Genomic DNA, 21,034 nt, shown 5'->3' with positions numbered 1-21,034 from the left:
TTATGACTACGAAAAGAAAGCTGTGAATGCAATAATGAAACTGCAATAAGGAGATTTAAAAGCAACTGATGCAGTCGGTAATTTTTTATTTCGATTTTGTATCATTGTAAGGTTACACCAGATTTTTCAGAGAAAAAAATCTTTAAGACTTTACGATTTTTAGAGTGGGACAGGAAAATGATATTCAGAATTTACACAACACACATGGTTTCACATAAATGGAAACTGGGGAAATTTCATTCAAAATAATTGCAACATGCTAAAACAAAGTGCGGATTTCACGTTAATTGCAGGTTCTAGTCTCATATAGCCTCGGTGCTAAAAGACGCCAAATTCAAATTCTACCAACATAGTATGGGCTATTGCACAATTTTTAAAATCCTTTAATTGTATTTTAATGAAGACTTTGCTTCTCTTTTAACAGTCCCACATCCTTATTTTGTAGATTCGAAGAATCCTTGCAAGAGAGGTGAGATATCAAAAGCACTTTAATACCTTTTTGTTCCTAACGTCAATATACCACAGTCGATCAAAACGGTATCGGGTTATTTCCTCAAGTGCGTTTTCCTCAAGTCCAGAAAATGTGGGACATTTCCTCAAGTGCCTTATCTTGATATTGATCACGAACTAGAAATCCAAGAAAGAGATACAAATCTTGGCCAACAGCCAGAATGGCAGGATATGATTTCTATGCGTGATAAAATAAGTACAATATTGCCACTGGTTAGATAAAATTTTACTATTAAATTTTAAGAATGAAGGTCTTTTATATCAAAGGACATCTGAATATTCCTAAACTATATAGACTACACAAGCTTTCAATTTAGAATTCAATCATAGCAGTTTCCACGATTTCAGTATCCCATTTGAATTACGAAGGCAAAACCCTGCATCTGAACCATTCAAAACAAAAGGTTTCTTTAAATACTCAAATAATTACAGGCGATATTGTTTTAAATAAATTGCCCTATACGTACGATTGCCTCAGTAAATCATATTAGTTTCTTGGTTTGTGTATAATATAATTCGAATAGCTGATTGAAGAAAACTATAGTAAATTCTCCAGTATTGAAAACAAAATAATATGGTAATACACAGTGGTCGAGGTGATACGATATACGGTAGTATGCCATACCGCCTCTGGTTTTTCAGTAATGAGGACATACCGTCTCTGGTTTTTCAGTGATCAAGACAATATTTAAATAACCAGAGGCGGTTTGGCACTCAACAGGTATGTTGAGTCAAAATCATAATAAAACATACCGCCTCTTTTTTTTTCCACTTCGAACACTGGTAATGCAGATCTCGATAAAAGTGAAATTAAATAAAATCTTTAAGTTTTACGTCCCACGATTATGCCGGTTAGGCTAAAGGAGACGGTGATGATGAGAGATGAGTGTAATGGTGGAATCAAGAAAGTGGGAGGAAACGGGAGAACCCCGAGAAAACCCACGAGCACGGTGTTTGTCCACCACAGTCCACACGGCGCGAGCTGGGATCGAACCACGGACCCCAAGCACCGGAGGTGAACGCTCTACCACTGAGCCACCACGCCCCCTCTCGATAAAAGTGAGTCACTATTATTTTAAAAAACATTTATCATTGTTTTGACCAAATAATGTACATGCATCACAAGATCTTTTGGTCTAGTTGACAGAATGAGATACAGGATAGATTTCCTGTAAATAAAACCCTAGGATTGCTACCCATAAATTATTTATTATTATATGTTTAATAATAATGTTATGACCTCATACATTTATCGTGTTATGCTTAGCACCTAAATATACCATATCAAAACTCTTACTATTCTATTTCTTAGTGCTTCCCATGTTCTAGATTAGTACTATTTAACCGGGGGTACGCGAAGATGTTTCTGGGGGTACGTAATGCTGCTTTAAACTTCTGGGGATCTGCTGGAAATGTCCGTTGACAGTTCACTGCAAATGAAATTGAATAACTTGTCAATTTGTGACTTTTGTATTTATGCTCGAAAAGAGTAAAATGAAATTAATGACAGTGCTATTTCACTACTTCTTCCATTCCATCAACATATGTGTGTGAACAGTGTTTCTCTGCATTAACATCAATAAAAACTAAACACAGAAATTGCTTGAATCCAGAATCAGCTATGATTCTCGCATTCTCGAAGATTCGACCAAGAATAGAGTAGTTGGCGTTTTGGAAACAAGCTCGGTTATCTCATTAACAGGTTAGGTCTAAAGTTACTTTTAGTTTTTGAACTTTTAACATTATCTTCAGTGTACGAATTATCAGGGAGGATGAGGCGAAAATCCTCCTCAGTAGAACTGGATGTCCCCCATATATCTTTAAATTTCTCATGTTAATTTTTCAGATGTGCACTTATCCCCCTATAAATAGTGTTTTGATTGGCCCCCAGATTGTCATTTTGTTGGGTCTCTCTTTGTCCCCCTTTTTAATCAACAAAACGTGTATTAAGTTCAATAAGTTCAATAAGTTCATTTTGATTTAATTTCTCTTAAACAGCTTCAGGAGTACACAATTGAATGGCGAACTGTGTCTAGGGGTACCCGAGAAAAAAGGTTGAATAGCACTGTTTTGGATCACTAAGTTCCATACAGCATAATAATGCCTTTTGCTTATTTTAGGTTTATTTAAAAATGTAGAATATCATCAATTCTACGTCAAATGGCTTTTAAAAGAAAACTGTTAATTTCATTAGAATTTGTCGTGTTTTCAAATGATAAAAATAAATAAACAAATAGGTATTATGGAACTTTTGGGGTACGACACAACTGTAACTTCCCGACAGTTACAGCTTCAAATCATCGAAGACATAAGCGATTTTAATAATAAAAATAATGTTTCTTCTAAGTGCAAGGTTTTAAGCGCTCACAACCGGAAAGTCTTTTCACTTTGAAAGATTAACAAGTAAAAGAAAATTTGGGAAAAAGCCAGTCAGGAATGTATCATTGTGTTAAGACTGAGAAAATTAGCCTGTCTAATCAGGATATACAGACTTGAAATTTGAATCCAAGATCTCACGATTGAAAAGAGCAGCGCAAACTGTTTACCTCACACTCTTTTAACTTGGTCTTATACAGAACTACTAGTAAGCTTACTTGTCAACAGAAAGTTTGACCAATGAACTAAAGTTTGAATTAAAATAGATCATTTCCTTCAAAAGTGATAATATTATATAATTTATTCAACAAATATTGGAGGAACATGGTTCCAACAGTGTCAGTAGAAACTCGGCAATTGATTAATGTAACTTCTCATTGGCCATGTGACTTGTTCTATATCACAATACTTTACCCAGCACTTTCAGATTTAAGGGATTTAAAGAATAAATCCGTGTAGTGATTCTGCTTTGAGATTTGTTTCTAAAGAACAGTTCAATGAATTCATTTTAAAACAGACATTTCATACTCTGCAGATATACCTTACGTTCATTTTCAGTTGGATTAATATAAAACATGTAACATTATATGCAATTTTGTTCGATAAAGTATGATTTTATTTGATACCCTGCAACCCTAGTTATCAGCAACAGCTCAAATAGTCAGCAGCGAAGTATCACCCCTCTTCTTTCTTGTATTAGTTAAGAATTTCAGCAGTTGTCCTCCTTTTGGTTAATGGTCATCAGATTAAGAAGAAAGATAAGCACTTGAGGAAATGACACCTTTCTGGAAAGTTGGGGAAATACAGTTGAGGAAATAACCCTATTTTGATCAAAACCACCATATGCTCAAGACGATGTTCACAGACGAAGGCTAAGATGCTACAAAAAAAAAAAAAAACTTATTTTTTAAAATATAAAATTGGATGCAGATTAGATAGGGGATAAGAACGCAACTTGTTTTATTTTATCTGAATACTAAGTTATTTAAATATACTACACATGGATTGTATCAGTAGATGGATCATATCAGTACATAAGTACCACATCCAATTGCACATAATTTTTAATAAAAATGAAGATTATATATTGCCGGTTGCAGTAATTGAATCTCTCTCTGGAGGTAAAGTAAAAAGTGGTAAAGTTTTTATAACACTGCTTAAAATTATGTAAATTTCCAGTTTCTTGTAATTTACATCTACCAAAAAGTCCTGTTTTTATAATATAAGAGCAAAAGTAATCAAAACTAGCTTTAAAAAGTTCTTACAAATTCCCCATTTTAAGCAATGTCATATTTTTTTTTCATATCTCCGGAATGGTTTGAGAAATTCAAATTGCCGTAAACGGCATTATTTTTTTTCTATTGAAAATCGTAATTGGATGTGATATTTATCTAAACGCTTTTTTGAAATAGTCCTTTGAAAAAGTCAAATTTTCAATTTCTTGTAACCTTGTTTCTTCTAGTTGGAAGTCCTATGATAAATGTAAGTCATAAACTCAATTAGAAATAGATCCAAGCGTAAGCACTTTTAACTAGTGAGATCATCGTTAGTTTTTTTGATAATTTGGAAAAAAATTGACAATATTTTACACATTTATTCCTCTTATCGCGCTATTATCCGTTGCAATAATAATCCCAATAATCGAGGTAGGCATATGTATTCGTTTGTAGAACTTCTTAGAACATTTGCAGAAGGCTAGGCAGTTGAAGAGCTGTCAAATTTTGACGAGTATTCCAAGAATTTTCTTTTTTGAAGGCAGAAAGAACACAAAAACATTGTATTATGGAAGACACGTTAATATTTTTGCATAAATATAACCACAAGAATTAAACAGCAGACATGCAGTCTGTCTGTAAGTAATTCCAATTTTTCTGATATTACCTACAGACAACCAGGAATCACTCCTTATCTGTTAATCTTACCACATTAATATACATACTCTTCGATTTTATATTCTGGAACTATTGCTCAACCGCTGTTGGTAGAACCCTCAAGAAATTAAAATTTTTTAATCTTGACCTGAAAGATTTTATAAATTTTGCAGTTTATCTCGAAGGAATACGTAACTTTTTTTTTTTTTTTTTTTTTTTTTTTTTTTTTTTTTTTTTTTTTGCAAATATATGGCGTGTACGTATATAAAATACGTATGTTCTGGATTTCGGAGAAGTAACAGGCCTAATATTAGTTTGCTTAAAGCTATAGCCACAAGCCAAAATTATCTATCACTACACCTTTCAATATTTCTTGTAGTGCAAATACATTAAAAAAAAAAAAAAAAAAACTTGTCCTAAAACAGTCTACGTAGGTTTCTTGATGTAAGCAGATTTGATTTATATTCTTTTTTAACCCCTCCTTACACAAAAAGTGTGTTCAAACACCACCTGCTTCTTTAAATATGTTTCTTCCGGGTTCTAATATGTCCGAAGTTGATTTTCATATTAAAATATATTTCCACATTTAAAGTAAAAAAATTGGGTGGGGTTGGTTGCTAGTTCGGTTCGATTGTTCTCTCTCTCTCTCTCTCTCCCTCCCTGTACGAGAGAGAGAGAGAGAGAGAGAGAGATGTTAGCTTAAGGCTACAAAATGCGTGTAATCGATTATCTTTCGTGCTTAAGCATTGATGTGTTTTTATTATTATACTTGTGGTGGATACCCTTTAAGGTATTGTTGGTTGTTCTTGATTAAAAAAAAAAAAAAAAAATCTGTATTTTCTTAAATCCTACGCAATAGCCAATCACCATTATGCTACTCGTGTTAAGTTTTGCACGCTCTGTCCAAATATGTTACTTCAACATAGAAACTTTAAAAGAAAAAAAAGTCAAATTCCGCTGTGGATTTTTATGCATTTACTATTTAAGACTGCTGGGTATCTCTTCATAAAATACACGTGGATAATTAAGCTTCCTTTAAAAGCACTGTGACAAGAATTTGCAAAAATTTTTATAAGTATAATCACATACTCTTACAAAGTTTACAAGTACAATATTAGTGTTACTATATATATGCCTTGTCAGGATTTGTTCCTTTGTCGTCCATTTTTAATTGTAGTCATATTCTAACATCGTACCATACATTTTATTGCAACTTTTAATGGGACAATATCTTCTGAAATAATGCCTTAATTAATTTTCCTCTTTTTTCCCCCCCTTTCGTTGACACCGTTTATTCCTTTCCTTTATCCCATCCCTCTTTCTGAGCCCTTCTCTCATTTGTTGTGCCTATTTTTCCCAAGGGTTTCTCAAATCGAAAAAGCATTATCTTATGTCATACTTCGGCGAGTTGGAAATACCACATTGTTCGGTCAACATCAAAAATTCTACTTTTTATAGGAAACGTTCTAGACATGGATTTTTTTTAAATTCTTAATTTTGATATTACAGATGATAACGTAACACCAGCCCCTGTAAACCAAATGGAGCAGCCATGTATTAGCGCTGGTGGGATATGTTTAATGGCCAATGAATGTCCCGAAGGAGCTCTCAATCCGGACGAAAACCTCTGTCCACAGCAAAAACACCTGGGAGTAAGATGCTGCCATGGATGTAAGTAATGAAATTGTAGTTTTTAGTTATTTGGCAATGTTGGCTTTCAAGGAAAATCCCAGGGGTGTAGCCAAGGGGGGCCCGTCGGGGCCAGGCCCCCCCAAATGACCACCTTTTACAACATCATAGTAAAATTATCTCGCTTCATTCATTTAAAAGTAACAAAGTTTATTGGCAATTAATAATTTATGGTAAAATAGTATGGAGAAATATTGCTTTTTCCATACCGATCGAAAAATAGTATAGTATTTCTTCCTTATACCGATCGAAAAATAAGATACTTTTTTGTGACAGCAGATTACATAATTTACTGCGATTTATATTTGACAGTTTGAAGACAAGCGTTTTAACAAGGTACTACAAATACAGCCATAAAACAAAGGTACTAAACTGATTTGTAAGTACAGTATATTTTTATATGCTTTAACAAGTGTTTTAAAAGACATAGAGGATGGAAAATTTGGTGAGAAACAATGCTTTTATTCAATTTGAGTTTCATTCACTCTTTTATTACTACTCAGTGTAATAAAATACTTATGCTTTTTTAGTCACGAATAATAAATATTTTTGTCAGGAAACCGTAACAAAAATTAATTGAAATTTCAAAGAAAATCAATCTTGTGTAGATAGGTTCCGTATACAAGGTCTTAAATTTAAATATAAAGGTAACCAAGAAAAGTTTTGTTGCTTTTTCACCCACCACCTTCGAACATCGATAGGTCACCTAACCTGGAAGTTTAAAAATAGTCCCCATCAGCATCGACGACCTTCTGAAAACGTTCTGGAAGGCCATGCAATCCATCGCGGTAGAACTTGGTGGGCCGTGAAACGAAGAAAGCATCAGGTGCATTTTGGACTTTTACTAGGGATCTGAACTGGCGTCCTCTAAGGTGATTGTCCAAAGAATGGAGCAGGTGATAATCGGACGGTGCAATACGCGGGAAATATAGTGGTTGCAATATTGTTTCCCATCCAAGGCGGAAAATGGTGTCCTGAGTCATCTTAGCCACGTGGGACTTAGCGTTGTCCCGTAAACGAGGACCCATTTACAATTCAGAAGTGATGGCTCCAGAGTTTTGAGTTTTTGTTGAGCACAGCTCAACTGCTGACACTACACAGTTGCATTGATACTCTGACCAGCTGGTAGCAGTTCCCGATGCACGATGAACCAAACATACAAAAGGACCTTCTTCTGGTACAGTGCTGGTTTCGGCTGTTTTGAAATCGGTTCCTGGGATGCTAACCAATGATGACGGCGCCGTGGAGCTTCGCATAGGACACACTTTTTATCACATGTCAACGCCCTGTCCAGAAATGGCTCCGAAACAGTAAATAAACACAGACGACTGCCGCGTTGCCTTCTGGCCCGGAGTCAAAATATGAGACCCATCGACCCAACTTGTAGTGCTTCACAAGTTGATGGATGTGCTGCCGAATGGTTTCTCCACACCCTGAATTGTAGTCCCAGTTCCTCTTTGTATATGTGTTGGTCTTCTGGCACGTGGTGTTTTCGGGAGTTTCGTCATCGTCCTTAAACTTGTTAAACCATCGCTGCAATGTCCGCGTCGTCACGACACCCTCACCAAAGGCCTGGCATATATTCTGTCCCGCTACAGCGGCGTTTGACCTCCATTTGAACTTGTTCAGCATACATGCTCTTATGACGCTCTGTGGATGTCCCATGTTCCCTCTGTCTTTACGCAAGTTCACGGTGTGTCTGAATTGCCACAACCAGGTAGTATGTTGGATATACCCACACCAACAACTGACGTTCGCCTTATCTCCACTCGCATTCAACTCACGGTGTGAGGTCCAATTGAACACAGATCTCCACGAGAAGGGACAGAACTTTCTTGGTTACCTTTATACTTATGCACAAAAGTATAGCATTTGGTCCCGGGCAGTAGTTCTTGATTAAGCATAATAAAAACTATCTTGAATATAACTTATGGATAATAATAATAATAATAATAATAATAATAATAATAATAATAATAATAAGCTAAAATAGTCTTTTTAGTTTTCCAAAAGAGAACCAAAATTTTCCTTTCTTTCAGGCCTCAAAAACACTAGCAGCAACACTTTTTTTTTTTTTACTTCGTACATTGTAGCTGCCACCCACCCTCAAAAACGACGGGCCCCCCTACACAAACCTGCTGGCTACACCCCTGGAAAATCCCTTCCCTAATGATTACTACGGTCACTACAAACTAAGGGAAAGAAACTTACCTAATATTCTGATTGTTCTAAACAAGAATTAGAACATTGTGTTGTATATTTTTTAATGAAAGGTTAATTTTAATGATGTGACTTCCTTCAAAACCGGCCACTGATTATTTTTTATAACAGTCTCTCAGTAATTAATAAGTTAGCCCAAATGATTCGTCGGGTTTCAAAGTACGTACTGTTTATTGACAAGTATACGACGTACAAAGACGAGTTATACATGAAAAGATACACTTGCTAAGTTTCTGGAACATTCTACATCAGTTCCGTCTATACCTTCACTAGTATGTTTCCGTCAATGTCCGTCGTAGTAGCAGTGATGCGTTTCTGTAGTTCTTGCAGCGCTATTGGCATTATGGATACATAAACTTCGTACGCCACAAGAAGAAATCACTTGGCGTAAGATCTGGCGACCTCTGCGGAATGCCCAGTTCACGGCTTGCACTACCGGTTGATATCTGTAGGCTGTGCACAACGCCCTCACGCGCTCCACTATTTCTTTTCAGACACGCTATCGCCACCAGATTTTTCCCTTCGCACAACCAGTGCTGACCAGGTGCAGCTTTTGCGTACGAATGAAGCTGAACACTCGTCGTAGCCGATGAATACTTCGCGCATATTCTAACATACATCCTTCTCCTACATTGCCGCAATCTTGTCGAGTGGCGTCACAAGCCTGCCATCTAGCGTGCATACGAACCACGAGGCGGACTTTTTAAACTCTGTGAGTGCACCTATCTATGTATCAGCCATCTTTGTATGTCGTACGCTTGTCATTAAACAGTACTTTGAAACTTGATGAATCATTTAGGCTAACCCTGTATGAAAACTTCAAAACATTTAGAGTTAAGACGAAAATGTCCATTCTTAATCCTTATTATAAACACACGACACCTCGGTCTGGCAGTGACGCTAATTCACAGTAGTTCAGTCCGGCCAATAGATGTCTCTGGCTGTGCTGCCTCCTGATGCTGAGATGTTGCTAGTGTGCATGCAATGCGTAGACTACCCGAAGACTTGAAAAAAACAATTACTATAGTTAAAATCTTTTAGACCCTATATCTGATTAAATAGGTGTTTTGTAGAAAGCTTTAATTTGGTTTAGATCTGCATTATTAAATCAATTAAAGCAAGAATAGGTATAAAGAAAATTCCTCTCTCCCATATTCCTGAAGTGTTCATATTTCCCCGCATGAATTTCCCACTGTCCATGCAAGTATTAAACTACAAACTAAACTAAACTTATATATGTAAATATTATATATGTGTCCACATATATTATGGACACATATATACGAGGCATGTTTAAGTAAGGTCCGTTTGAACATAAGTGCACAACGAAAGGTTATTTCATAAAAAGTAAATGTATTTTCAGAAAGTACATTCTTTATTATTTTTCGACATAGTTGCCAAGTTTGTTCACTTATCATCTCTCAACCAATTTCAAAATACCCTCTTCATAAAAACTTGCCGCCTGCTCCGATAGCCAAGAGTTCACTGCCGTTTTCACAATGTTTCGGGACCCAACGGGAGCACAGTTTCCTAAACTTTAGGTGTTCAGAAACAATTTTCTAAAGCACTGATCTCGACACGTCAGGAAATTCGTTTGAGAGACCTGCCTGTTCTCACGAACCCTCGCTTCAACTGAAGCCACCAAATCGTCTGTAATCGAAGAAGGGCGACCGGAGCGGTCCTAATCATGGACGTTGTCACGGACATTTTTGAATTCTCGTACCCACTTTGCTTGCACTCATAACAGTATAACCGTACACTTCGAAAATCTGTCGATGAATTTCTGCAGCAGTCAGGTTTCTTGCTGACAAAAACCGTATCACTGAGCGAACCTCACACGCGGCGGGAGACTTGATAGTCTTAAACACTGTAAAAGCACAGAACACAACCGTACAGGTCAGCTACAGAGCTGAAACTGAGCACAGTTGTTCCCGAGGCATGCCGGTACACGATGCACACGCTCGTTGCGGTATGCGCGCGAACTACTAGTATCTACAACAAAACGGACCTTACTTTAAAAAACACGCCTCGTATATATATGTGCGTGTGCGTATCCATAAAAAATTTTAGGAATGATAAAAAAAATGGATCAAGATTGCGATCTTGTCTAAAAATTAGTTTTTGGATCAGGTGCCACAAAATTTTTCAATGGTCCCTAAATCGAGTTTTCGTATTTTTTACTGAAATGGAGTTAAGTAATAGTTTGGGTTTGGCTACACTGTATGTAGTTCTCCAGGTACAAGACTTACAAGAAAATTTTTGCCTGAAAATTTTGGATCTTTTAATCCAAAAAATACCATCATACTTTAATGTGCTATTACGTCGCTTTGGATATAAATGAAACAGGGTCCGTTTGAAAGAAAACTTAGATATTTTCAGCATGACAACAATGATCAACCATGTCAACGGATGGGGTCAAACAGAAAAAGTAGATTCACTTAAGTTGACTTTGTGATTAGTCTATGTGAGTTCATTTAGCAGGAAGTTACCGTTTCCACAATTAGTTATTTCCACAATTGGAACGAGGCAATGACTATTTTCCAAGATTGATCACCTCCTCACTGGCATTTACATGTTCGGGAATATCTGAATGAGCGACTTCCAGGAAGATGGAATGGACGTGCCGGAAACCAAGGATGTTATAAAATAGAGGGTCTGCCCATACGTATCTTCATCCTATGAACTCAGTGAAGCCGAAAAACAACTGAGCATCGTGTGAGCTGGTACGTCTGATTGGCTACTTTCGTTTCCGCCATGTTTGTTGGCTCGAAACATTGCGATCTTAGTGGCGCGGAGCGGGCAGAGTAGATGTGGCGGAACTGTGACGTATGGCTTCACGATTTTGTGGTATGGGCAGAATTAGGGGCGGATCCAGGGGGGCGATCGGGGCGATTGCCCCCCCCAGAATGGCAAACTTTCTTATTTTATATATATAACTAAAACCCATCCCAAAGTTTGGAGCCCTTAAAAGTAGCAGTATGACAACCCACCGCCCCCCCCCAGAAGTCCGTCCTGGATCCGCCCCTGGGGCAGATCCTCTATTTTATAACATCCTTGCCGGAAACGATAATGTCTTCTGCAAGGCTGACTGACTTGATCTGTGACTTACGTAAAGGATTGTTAATGTATGTACCCCCATTGCCTCAAACCTGCAACAAGTGCAAGTTCCTATCACTGCTGCCCAGGGATTTATTTGTAGCCAGGGAAGCCTGGTAATTTCCCCCCTTTCTAAGTTTTGACTTCCCTGTCTCTAAGTTTAATTCAATCTTCCCAGCCTGGAAATATATTTTCCCCCTTTCATAGACTACATAATCTGTTTTAAACTACGATAATTCAACTTCATGTTTTAGTAGCAATTCTTTATAAATATTCCCCCCCTTCTACAAAATCCACAAATAAATCACTGCTGCTGCCATTCAGTTCATTTCATCAGATATGTTGGAGCGTGTATGGCGTGAATGAGGAATGTCTTAATGTCTGCATCGCCATTCGTGGGGCCCACATTCAATGTGTGATATTTAAGTTTTTCTTTCAAATGTGATCAATTGCATTTAAATACTATTGTCCAAAGCGAGGTAATAAAACTTTAAAATATGATACTATTCTTATGGACATGCTATGTATCCTGCAACCCTGTACGTTTGAATAGCTATTTGTCAAAATGCTCCATACATCACTGAAACTTGGAATTGCTAGTGGGCAAAAAGTGCATTAGAAGACAATGTGTAAATAATATAGTAATTATAAGCCAGTATCAAGTCTTTCTTTTGTCTCAAATTTTTAATACTGTTACAAATTAATTCTCTTAATTTTCGTTGATAGTGTCCACTCATGAGCGTAACTGCAGACGACGGGGCGGAGAATGTATGCCAAAAACAAAGTGCGGACAAGTTGTGTGGGATTTACTCGGAAAATGTCCAGAAGGCGAAGTTTGTTGCATACTCGTCTGAATGAGGAACCCGACCTGTGCTGCCATCTATGGAACATAGAATCAACTATGTGCTGAATTGTGTGAAGTAAATTTTGCGTGTGCGATTCACGTGTTCTTTCCTGTGTGCGATGTTTTTAAAAATATAAAACTGTTTGTAAATGTACTCCTTGCTGAAAAAAAGTTCTTAAACGTTTGTATTATAAATATTGATCTTTAAAATAAATTTTTGTTTTAGATTTTTTCAATTTTATTCCTTTTTGAAAAATCCTATAAATGGGGGTGGGTGTGAAACCAGGATAATTCCACATGCAGTGTCCACCCCCACACACTCAATCGAAACTCTCATATTGTATATACTAAATGAATACATTTAAAGCTTAAGTGGAGAAAGGTACAGTTGTTAACATACACCAGAACTTTTTTTTTTTTTTTTTTTTTTTTTTTAGCTTCAATATTCACTGCTAATTTAGTCAGGTTAGAGGTAGATGCAGGCCCATATCCACAGAGGTTCTAGGGAGGCCTGGCCCCCAAAAATTTTCACGATAGGCTTGCAAATGAACTATTTTATGAACTATATGGTTGGATTCCCCCCCTAACTTCTACCGCCCCTCCCCACATTTTTGGGCTGGCTATCAGCCTGGGTTGATAAAACTGCTCAAAATTAAACCAGAGGGCTATTAATGTTCTAGATATTGTTTCGTTCATGAATTGTATCTTAATTCTCGGAACCTTGTTCCTAGATTAATTAATTTATGTAACAATGAAAAGTTTTATTGATTCAATTTGTTTTTAGGCAAAATTCCAATGTGTATCTAATTTGAATTATTGTAAAATCATTTCCCTTTTTAAAACAAGTGTCAGTGTATCCCACGTGAAGAACAGCTGTCATGTCAGATTTTGCTGGGAAGAGGGAGAAGAGAAAGCAAGATTGTCCATAGATATGAATAGTAAGCTTTGTACTGGACTTCCAAACTATACTGTGCTTAAGCGTCGGAAATTTTATAGAACTGCTGTGTAGGTTTCCTGCAAAGAAAAAGAAACTTGTTATTATTATTATTATTAGAAGTAGTCTTATAAAAATTCCAAACAATCGTTCGAAAGTTACATATTTCCTTCAGTTCTTCGCCATGTTGAAGTTTGGGGAACCCAAATAGACCATATAGTTCATCACCATATTTTAGTTCATTTGCAAGCCTACCATGAAAATTTTAGGTGGCAGCAAAAATTTAGGGGGGCCGGCTCCCCTAGACCCTCCCTGGATACGAGCCTGCTAATTACTACCTGCATAATAGTTTGTATCTTATATAGGCCTATACTGGAAATTTACTCCAACAGAACACTACATGTAATAAAGATCATACTGTGAAAAATTTCATTGATAAGGCAGTAAGTAGAGCAATTTAGCATACAAGATTGTTTTCTCACAATATTTTTATTACAAAATTCCTGTTATATACAGTCACTCTAATTGTGGTCCGCAGACCAATACAAAGTTATCTATTTAGTTTGGATAAATAGGTGTCCCAAGGTCCAAGCGACTAAGAGGATACCACAGAGCTCCAGGCAACCTAACTGGTAATGGTTTACGAATTCTCAGTGCTCCAGGCAAGCAGCGAGAAGTTAAGGTCCCACAGAACTCCAGGCAACCTAGAAGGGGGCAGGGAAAACGGATCCAGGCAAGCTAGGTGGTTGCGGTTTTAGGATCTCTGAGCTCTAGTCAAAGTAAGAGTGTGGTTTCCACAAAACTCCAGACAAGCTAAGAGCAGGGATGACCAGTCGATTCCAGCTCAGGTCCAGAAGGGAATGGACGTGTGCCAACAACTGCTGCAAAATGCACATGAATATTCTGAAACTAATTACCACATGCAATAAAAAGTGGGTGTTTTCCGAAATCCGAATGTGCAAAACACAGTGGTTGAGGAAGGGTAAAATTCCAGAATCGGTCGATGACCAGAGCAGTTTTGAGCATAGTCGTTAACGTTCTTGTCTTTGGTGCAAGTGGTCCCGGGTTCGAGTCCCAATGGGAATACTCTGCCGGAAACTAATAAAAGCTATCCTGAGTTTTCCTAATTCACACCGGGATGATACCTCACATAATTGTCCCAGGCCGTTTTTTCCTCTACATTCCTTGGGTAGTATGATCGCCAAGGTCATCTCACACGTGATGGGCTAATATGGCATTTGATGTCGAAAGCCAGAAATGTAATTCCTAATCTCGACCTTTATTCCGAACAGTTTGGGGCTGGTGTATGTTACACAACGCCAAAAATATTTTGCATTGGTGAATCGAAAGCGCGCTGTGCTGCAACAGGATAACGCAAAACTATTCTCGGCTCGAGAAACACAAACAAAAAAAGGTAGGAACTTGATAGCATCGAACTGATGCTACATCCGGGATATAGTCTTGACCTTGACCCTTGGGATTACGACCCACTTCGGTTCATAGTGTACTTCTAAAATCACGATGTTTCACAAACTAGCAGAAGATGAAGGCAACAGTGACTGATTTTTTTTTTTTTGCCTCTAGGAACAAGACGCGAAATCGAGGAATTTGTAGGAAGATGGCAACAGTTTAACATTAGGGGTTACTTTGATAACTTGCTTTCATTGTATCGTAATAAGTACAGGAATGTTGTGTAACAGAATATTGCAAGACTTACGACTCATCCCTTTAACATTACAATATTTTAAGTCCCACTTATGATGTCCGAAGAAGCGGTTCTATCCAGGGCCGGATTTCTCGGTAGGCCCGGGCCTATGGGCGCAAGCTCCCAGGGGGCGCACGGCCGAGAGAAAATAAAAATATCTAGAAATAAAAATAGCCATAACTTAACATATTTTTTGAATTGATTAAAAAAATCAGGCTAATAAAGCATTCTGATTTTGAAGTTCATTGGAACAAATACTATTTACTATTTGTACATACAAAATATCTAGTTTTACTTTAAAACACAGTTTTTGTCACGTTATCAAAATACTTCATGTAAGCTGTGTTTGAGATTAAAACTATTTTATAATGTATTACAGTGTTTTTTTTTTATTTGCCCAAATGGCTAAATTGAACAAAACCAAAGTTATTCACCAATCTTTTGTTAATACATTAACGGTATTTTGTTAAGCCCAGAACCAAGTAAATTCCTCAAAAAACTTGCAATGATAAAATTACATCGTGGAGTGGTGTTTAAGCAATTAACATATAGGCCTGATATATTTTTTAAATAAAGGTTTTTAGGAAAATAACTTTAACCAGACTAGGGGGCGGAAAAATTATTGGGCCTAGGGGCGCCAAAATGCTAAATCCGGCCCTGGTTCTATCTTTGATCTTATCCAACTAATACAGCCAATAGTTACAGATCTGCTGCATCGGTTTCCTTATTGAATCAGCATCGTTTGGAAGTCTAATGTAGGTTCAAAATTTGAAAAGGAACTCCTTTGTTTATGTATTATCTGAACAGGTGGAAGTACAACGGTACCGGTACGTTTGTATATTTTCTTGTCTTGCATTATTATTGTCTTGAACAATAAGTTATTCGAAATATGTACTAGGCTGACTGCAGAAGAAGAGAAAGAAATGTTTTTAAGATATTGTCGATAAAAGATATTCATATGTTAAAAAATAATGAGTTTGTCAATATCTGGTTGGCAGGCAACCAGATAAATAAAGGAAATAAATAATATAAATAATAAATGGAATCAAATGGAAACGAAGTGTGCGTATGATTTAATGTGGCTCAGTAATAAAGAACCAAAGAACCTGATTTTATCGTTGTAAATGGTGCCGAAACCCGGGAGTTGAGAAGGAGCGTTTTTTTTTTTTTTTAAGTTTAGTAGAAAAAGATTCAAATTGAGCCAGACATTAATTATATTTTATGAATGACACAGATGGTGAAACGATGAATAGCCAAACAATAAATTCATCAAATATGTTGGAAATGTTGGAAATTTTGAAGGAAATGTCCCGACAACAAACAGAACAAATTGCTAAATTGAACCAGCAGTTAAAAAAGCAAGCCCAACATGTTGATAAGCGCCTAGAGCAGCAGATACAACAGATGGATAAGGTAATAAGCAAGATAGGGCAGAGACTCCCTGAATCTTTAGGCAATATCGAAACCAAGGAAAAGGTAAACTACGAATCTACATGGGTAGAATTTGCGAAGTCTTCACGGAAACACACTGCCGTGTTGATTGGAACAGACAATCCCAACTTTTCCTTTCAATCGCATACTTTTGATTGCCTCATGGATGCAAGTTGTAATGATGATTTCGGTATGCATCAAAGTGTGAAAAGGTACAACTGTTTTCGTCTAGTGAATGCTATTGATTACTTGAACTCTTAGTATCATGTTGAGTATCTATCATGTCTCAATATTAATCTTAAACATGAAGTAATGGTAATGGAATCATCTAATGGCATGTACATGACAGTACCTCATGTGGCAAAAAGAAAGTTGAATCCAGTATTTGTGAAACTCAGGAAGAAGACGTGTGTTGCTGACTACCCGATTGAGTTGAATCAGTTGGACTGTACATTTAGTGACAAGACTAATATAATAGTGAGCAATCCGACGATATCCTTATGGAACATGACACAGTGCCTTGATGTCAGCCATCTAAGCATGGCAGTGAGAGATTTTAAAAATCCTTCAATGTTACAGTATAGTGGCATCATGAGCCAAGCTAAAATTGATCGAAACCAACTTAGATGTATTCATGTGCAATTGAAGAGTGATCCCAATGTGCAGGAAGATGTTAGATACATGTGTACCGGTGATACAGCTGAACCTAACCCCAAAAGAAATAAAACCCGTGGAAGGACAAAGTATCGATATGGAAAGAAGAGGTACAGATATGTTGAAAGACACGACGCTTTGACACCGGTAAAACGAATGACAACTAAACCTAATTTTACCGGTAAGGTAATCGAACCTAACCGTAATAGCAACCGTAATAGTAATCAAACATAATCCTAGTTGTGACAGTAATAGTAGTAGTGATTGTGTATTCGAACCTAATTTTATTAGTAACCGTACACAATCTAATTGCAGCAGAAATAATGCGATTTGTTTGAAACGCTGTGCAGATGGCAGGAACCATGGTAAGAATAATAAGAAACGTAGAACTATGGATGTAAATAACACGCAAGGCTGTATTCCGGTTTGTGACTTTCCATGCAGCCCAAACAAATTCACTGGACATGTAACATAACTTAATGTAGGGACGTCTAAAAGGACATATCAAATTGATTCTTAATTTGACTAAATGCCTTAATGTTATGCGTTTTCTTTGATATTTGTATTATCAATCATATTATTTCTGTTTCATGTTATTGAAGTATATTTAAAAGCATCTTTGTAATGCTAAGATATATATCGAATTTAGTAAGTTTTGTTTTCTATAAGGAATTTGTTGGACATATAACTTAGATTGCGGTTACGGCGTCTGAGGGGACCGTACTCAATTGATTTTGCTTCAACTATCATTGATTTCTCGGTTTTACTTTATTTAATCTTGAGTTTCTCAAATGTTCCATACTATTTATGTGTTTTTCTTATGATTGCCAACATATAACATCTATCTCATTATTCATGTCATGATGTTAATAAGATATTAATTCTTATGTTATGTCCTGATTATTATCGATATTGCTATCTTAATTTATATTTTGTTTAACTATCTCTTCTATTCGATCATGTTATGTTCAAAGAATAACTGTATAAATATCACATGCATCTTTCTCGAAATATTCTTCATGAAGCCTAGGTAATGAATTAATAGCTTGTAGCCAGCATTTATAGGCCCCGAAAAGGAATCAAATAGCTTATAACCAGCATTTTTATGGACCTGAAAAAGGACTTAATGACTTATTAATCTAATTTCGAATGTGCCCTCATCGTCGTTGAAATGTATAAATGAATGAAGATGATAAAGTTTAAAATGAATATGATAATGAAGATGATGATAATATTGTTATAGAATTAAATATATGTATGTATAATTATATGAATTGTAATATTTAAATATACGAGGTACATTCGAAAATTCGAATAATTTCCATATGTATATAAACGGTCCAGAATTCTTTTCCCTTTTTATGATAGTTAATGAATAAAAAGGGAAATTCCGTTCGGGCGTCACAATATACAACGGTACGTTTGTATATTTTCTTGTCTTGCATTATTATTGTCTTGGACAATAAGTTACTCGAAATATGTACTAGGCTGACTGCAGAAGAAGAGAAAGAAATGTTTTTAACATATTGTCGATAAAAGATATTCATATGTTAAAAAATAATGAGTTTGTCAATATCTGGTTGGCAGGCAACCAGATAAATAAAGGAAATAAATAATATAAATAATAAATGGAATCAAATAGAAACGAAGTGTACGTATGATTTAATAAAGAACCAAAGAACCTGATTTTATCGTTGTAGTAGTAGTTCATAATTCATGATATCCCAAACAACCCACAAATCAGAGCATAACATTTTGTTGATGGCAGTGGTAACGTTGTTTGGAAACGTTGTGGTGCCACCGTGACTGGACCATGGGATATCCGAAAGAACCCATTTATAATCACACAACAGCAGTGGCGGATCTAGGCCGGGGGGCCTAGCCTCCAGTTTTTTTTGACTGATAAACATTACAAAATAAAATTAAATCTGTTTTTGAAAGTTAATAGTACTCATGATATACCTATCATAGTCGAGGTTCTGCCTGGTCTCCCTAGTTTCTTACCTTCTAGAACCTCCACTGCACAACAACAGTGGCTTCTCAGACAAGACAGAGACAAAATTGTTCGTCTCTTTCTGAGTTACACAAAATTCACGTGGGATCTATCGTTCCACTTTTAAAACTAGTCAGATTTATATTTAAAGATCGCGTGACTGCATTTAGCTGGTGAAACTGAGGAAAATACATTAAGAGTGGACTGGAGCATGATTCAGTTTCTACATTCTAGCTTTCTTGTTCTTTTGGAGCTGTCAAACAGCGCCCTGTGGCGGAAGGCAGAAGCTCCAGGTATATGGAATATCGCTTGGCTGCCTCTCCCCGCCCCTTCTTGAACGCAGCAGGGGTGCCCTTGCAGGAGGAGGAGTATTTACTAGGATATCTGCTAACCTTTGTTTCGGGAGTGAGCCCTGACCCTCGAAAGAGAGAGAAGGCCGTGGGTGAGAAGGAAGCTTCTTACACTGTGATGAGGCGGGGAAAAAAACTTACTTGAGCTCGCTTTGGAAAGATGGCATGGTTTTTTTTTTCTTCCTGTTTACGATTTGAATACAGAAGAGAATACGTATTTGTTTCATTTTGCCAATTTCATGTTAGAAAATGAAAATAATAATAATTTTGAAATCCAATATCTCGTTAGTAGAATGGATTTCGCAATCAATTTATCTCGTAATCTCCAGGCATGTTAAAACACATTACATTACATTTGGAACAGTAGCATAGAAAGGATGTGTGTTTGGGGGGGGGGGGGACAAGTTTTGTTATAGGTACATATAGAAACATCATAAACAAAAAATATATAAACATAAAAATATATAAAAAATTACAAACGTCAAAGTACCAAAGTACATTGTCAGACCTCTTTTGGGGGAAACGGCCCCTCTGCCTCCTCCCTTCCATACGCCACTGATTGGAAAGAAATGTCGCATGTCAATTATATGCCTCACTGGCCAATTTGTTGATAGGTCGTGGAAAACAAAAGTGATAAATCATCAATTTCAAATAGTTCTGCGTCAGTAATTCATATTTGTTATGTTCAGTACGTCATATCCAAACCAAAGAATAAACTACGTGCATTTCTCCTTTTTTTTTCACTCATGTACAAAAGAGTAGCGAGAGCTCCTTCGTGGCTAAGAGGTTAGCATACGCGCATTTGGCGTGTGAGACTCGGGTTCGATTCCCGATGGGAGCTCATGTGGTTCGGATTCCACGTTAATCAGTAGGTCCACATCTCATATAGCCTCGCTGCTAAACGGGACGTTAAGTTCAAAATCAACTCAAAAGAATGGCGATCCGTATTATTTCTACATATTTTAAGATTGAATACATTCTCGTCGCCAGAAAAATATTTTTTTTCCTCGTTCATGTTGGTGCAACTATTTTTCTTTCAACAAATGTTGCTTCTCGTTTGAGATTGAACAGCAATTGAAAGACATGATTGTTTCTTTTCCGAAACCATATATAGTTCTGGAATCCATTTTCCGAAACCATATATAGTATGTTTGCACATTTATGAAGCTCTTATAACAGAAAATAGTCATTAAATTCGTTTTTAATATGAGTTACCTTCATTTTTCTACATCTTTGCACTTCTAGAGACGTTTTCACCTCCTACCCTTGTACGATTCTCTTCCCCAAAAAACTTGACTTGTACTTTGAACCATAATAAGCAATGTGTGAAAGTTTAATTCGAATCGGTTCTCATGTTTGGC

At 36.7% G+C, this 21,034-nt stretch overlaps 1 protein-coding gene across 1 annotated transcript in view; it reads left to right on the top strand.

The window, feature by feature from the left end:
• Positions 1-12,730, top strand: part of LOC145690030 (U-scoloptoxin(19)-Tl1a) — a 42,190-nt gene extending 29,460 nt beyond the window's left edge. The window contains exons 2-3 of the mRNA XM_081764528.1: positions 6,267-6,428; positions 12,489-12,730. Coding sequence (XP_081620654.1) covers positions 6,267-6,428; positions 12,489-12,616 — 290 coding nt within the window. The 3' untranslated portion in view covers positions 12,617-12,730. The remainder of the gene's footprint in view (positions 1-6,266; positions 6,429-12,488) is intronic.
• The last annotated feature ends 8,304 nt before the right edge of the window (positions 12,731-21,034 follow it).

Source organism: Thermobia domestica, chromosome 7 (genome assembly GCF_964235325.1).
Source record: "Thermobia domestica chromosome 7, izTheDome1.hap1.1, whole genome shotgun sequence".
Taxonomy (NCBI): Eukaryota; Metazoa; Arthropoda; class Insecta; order Zygentoma; family Lepismatidae; genus Thermobia; species Thermobia domestica.
This window is presented reverse-complemented; position numbering and strand designations above follow the sequence as displayed.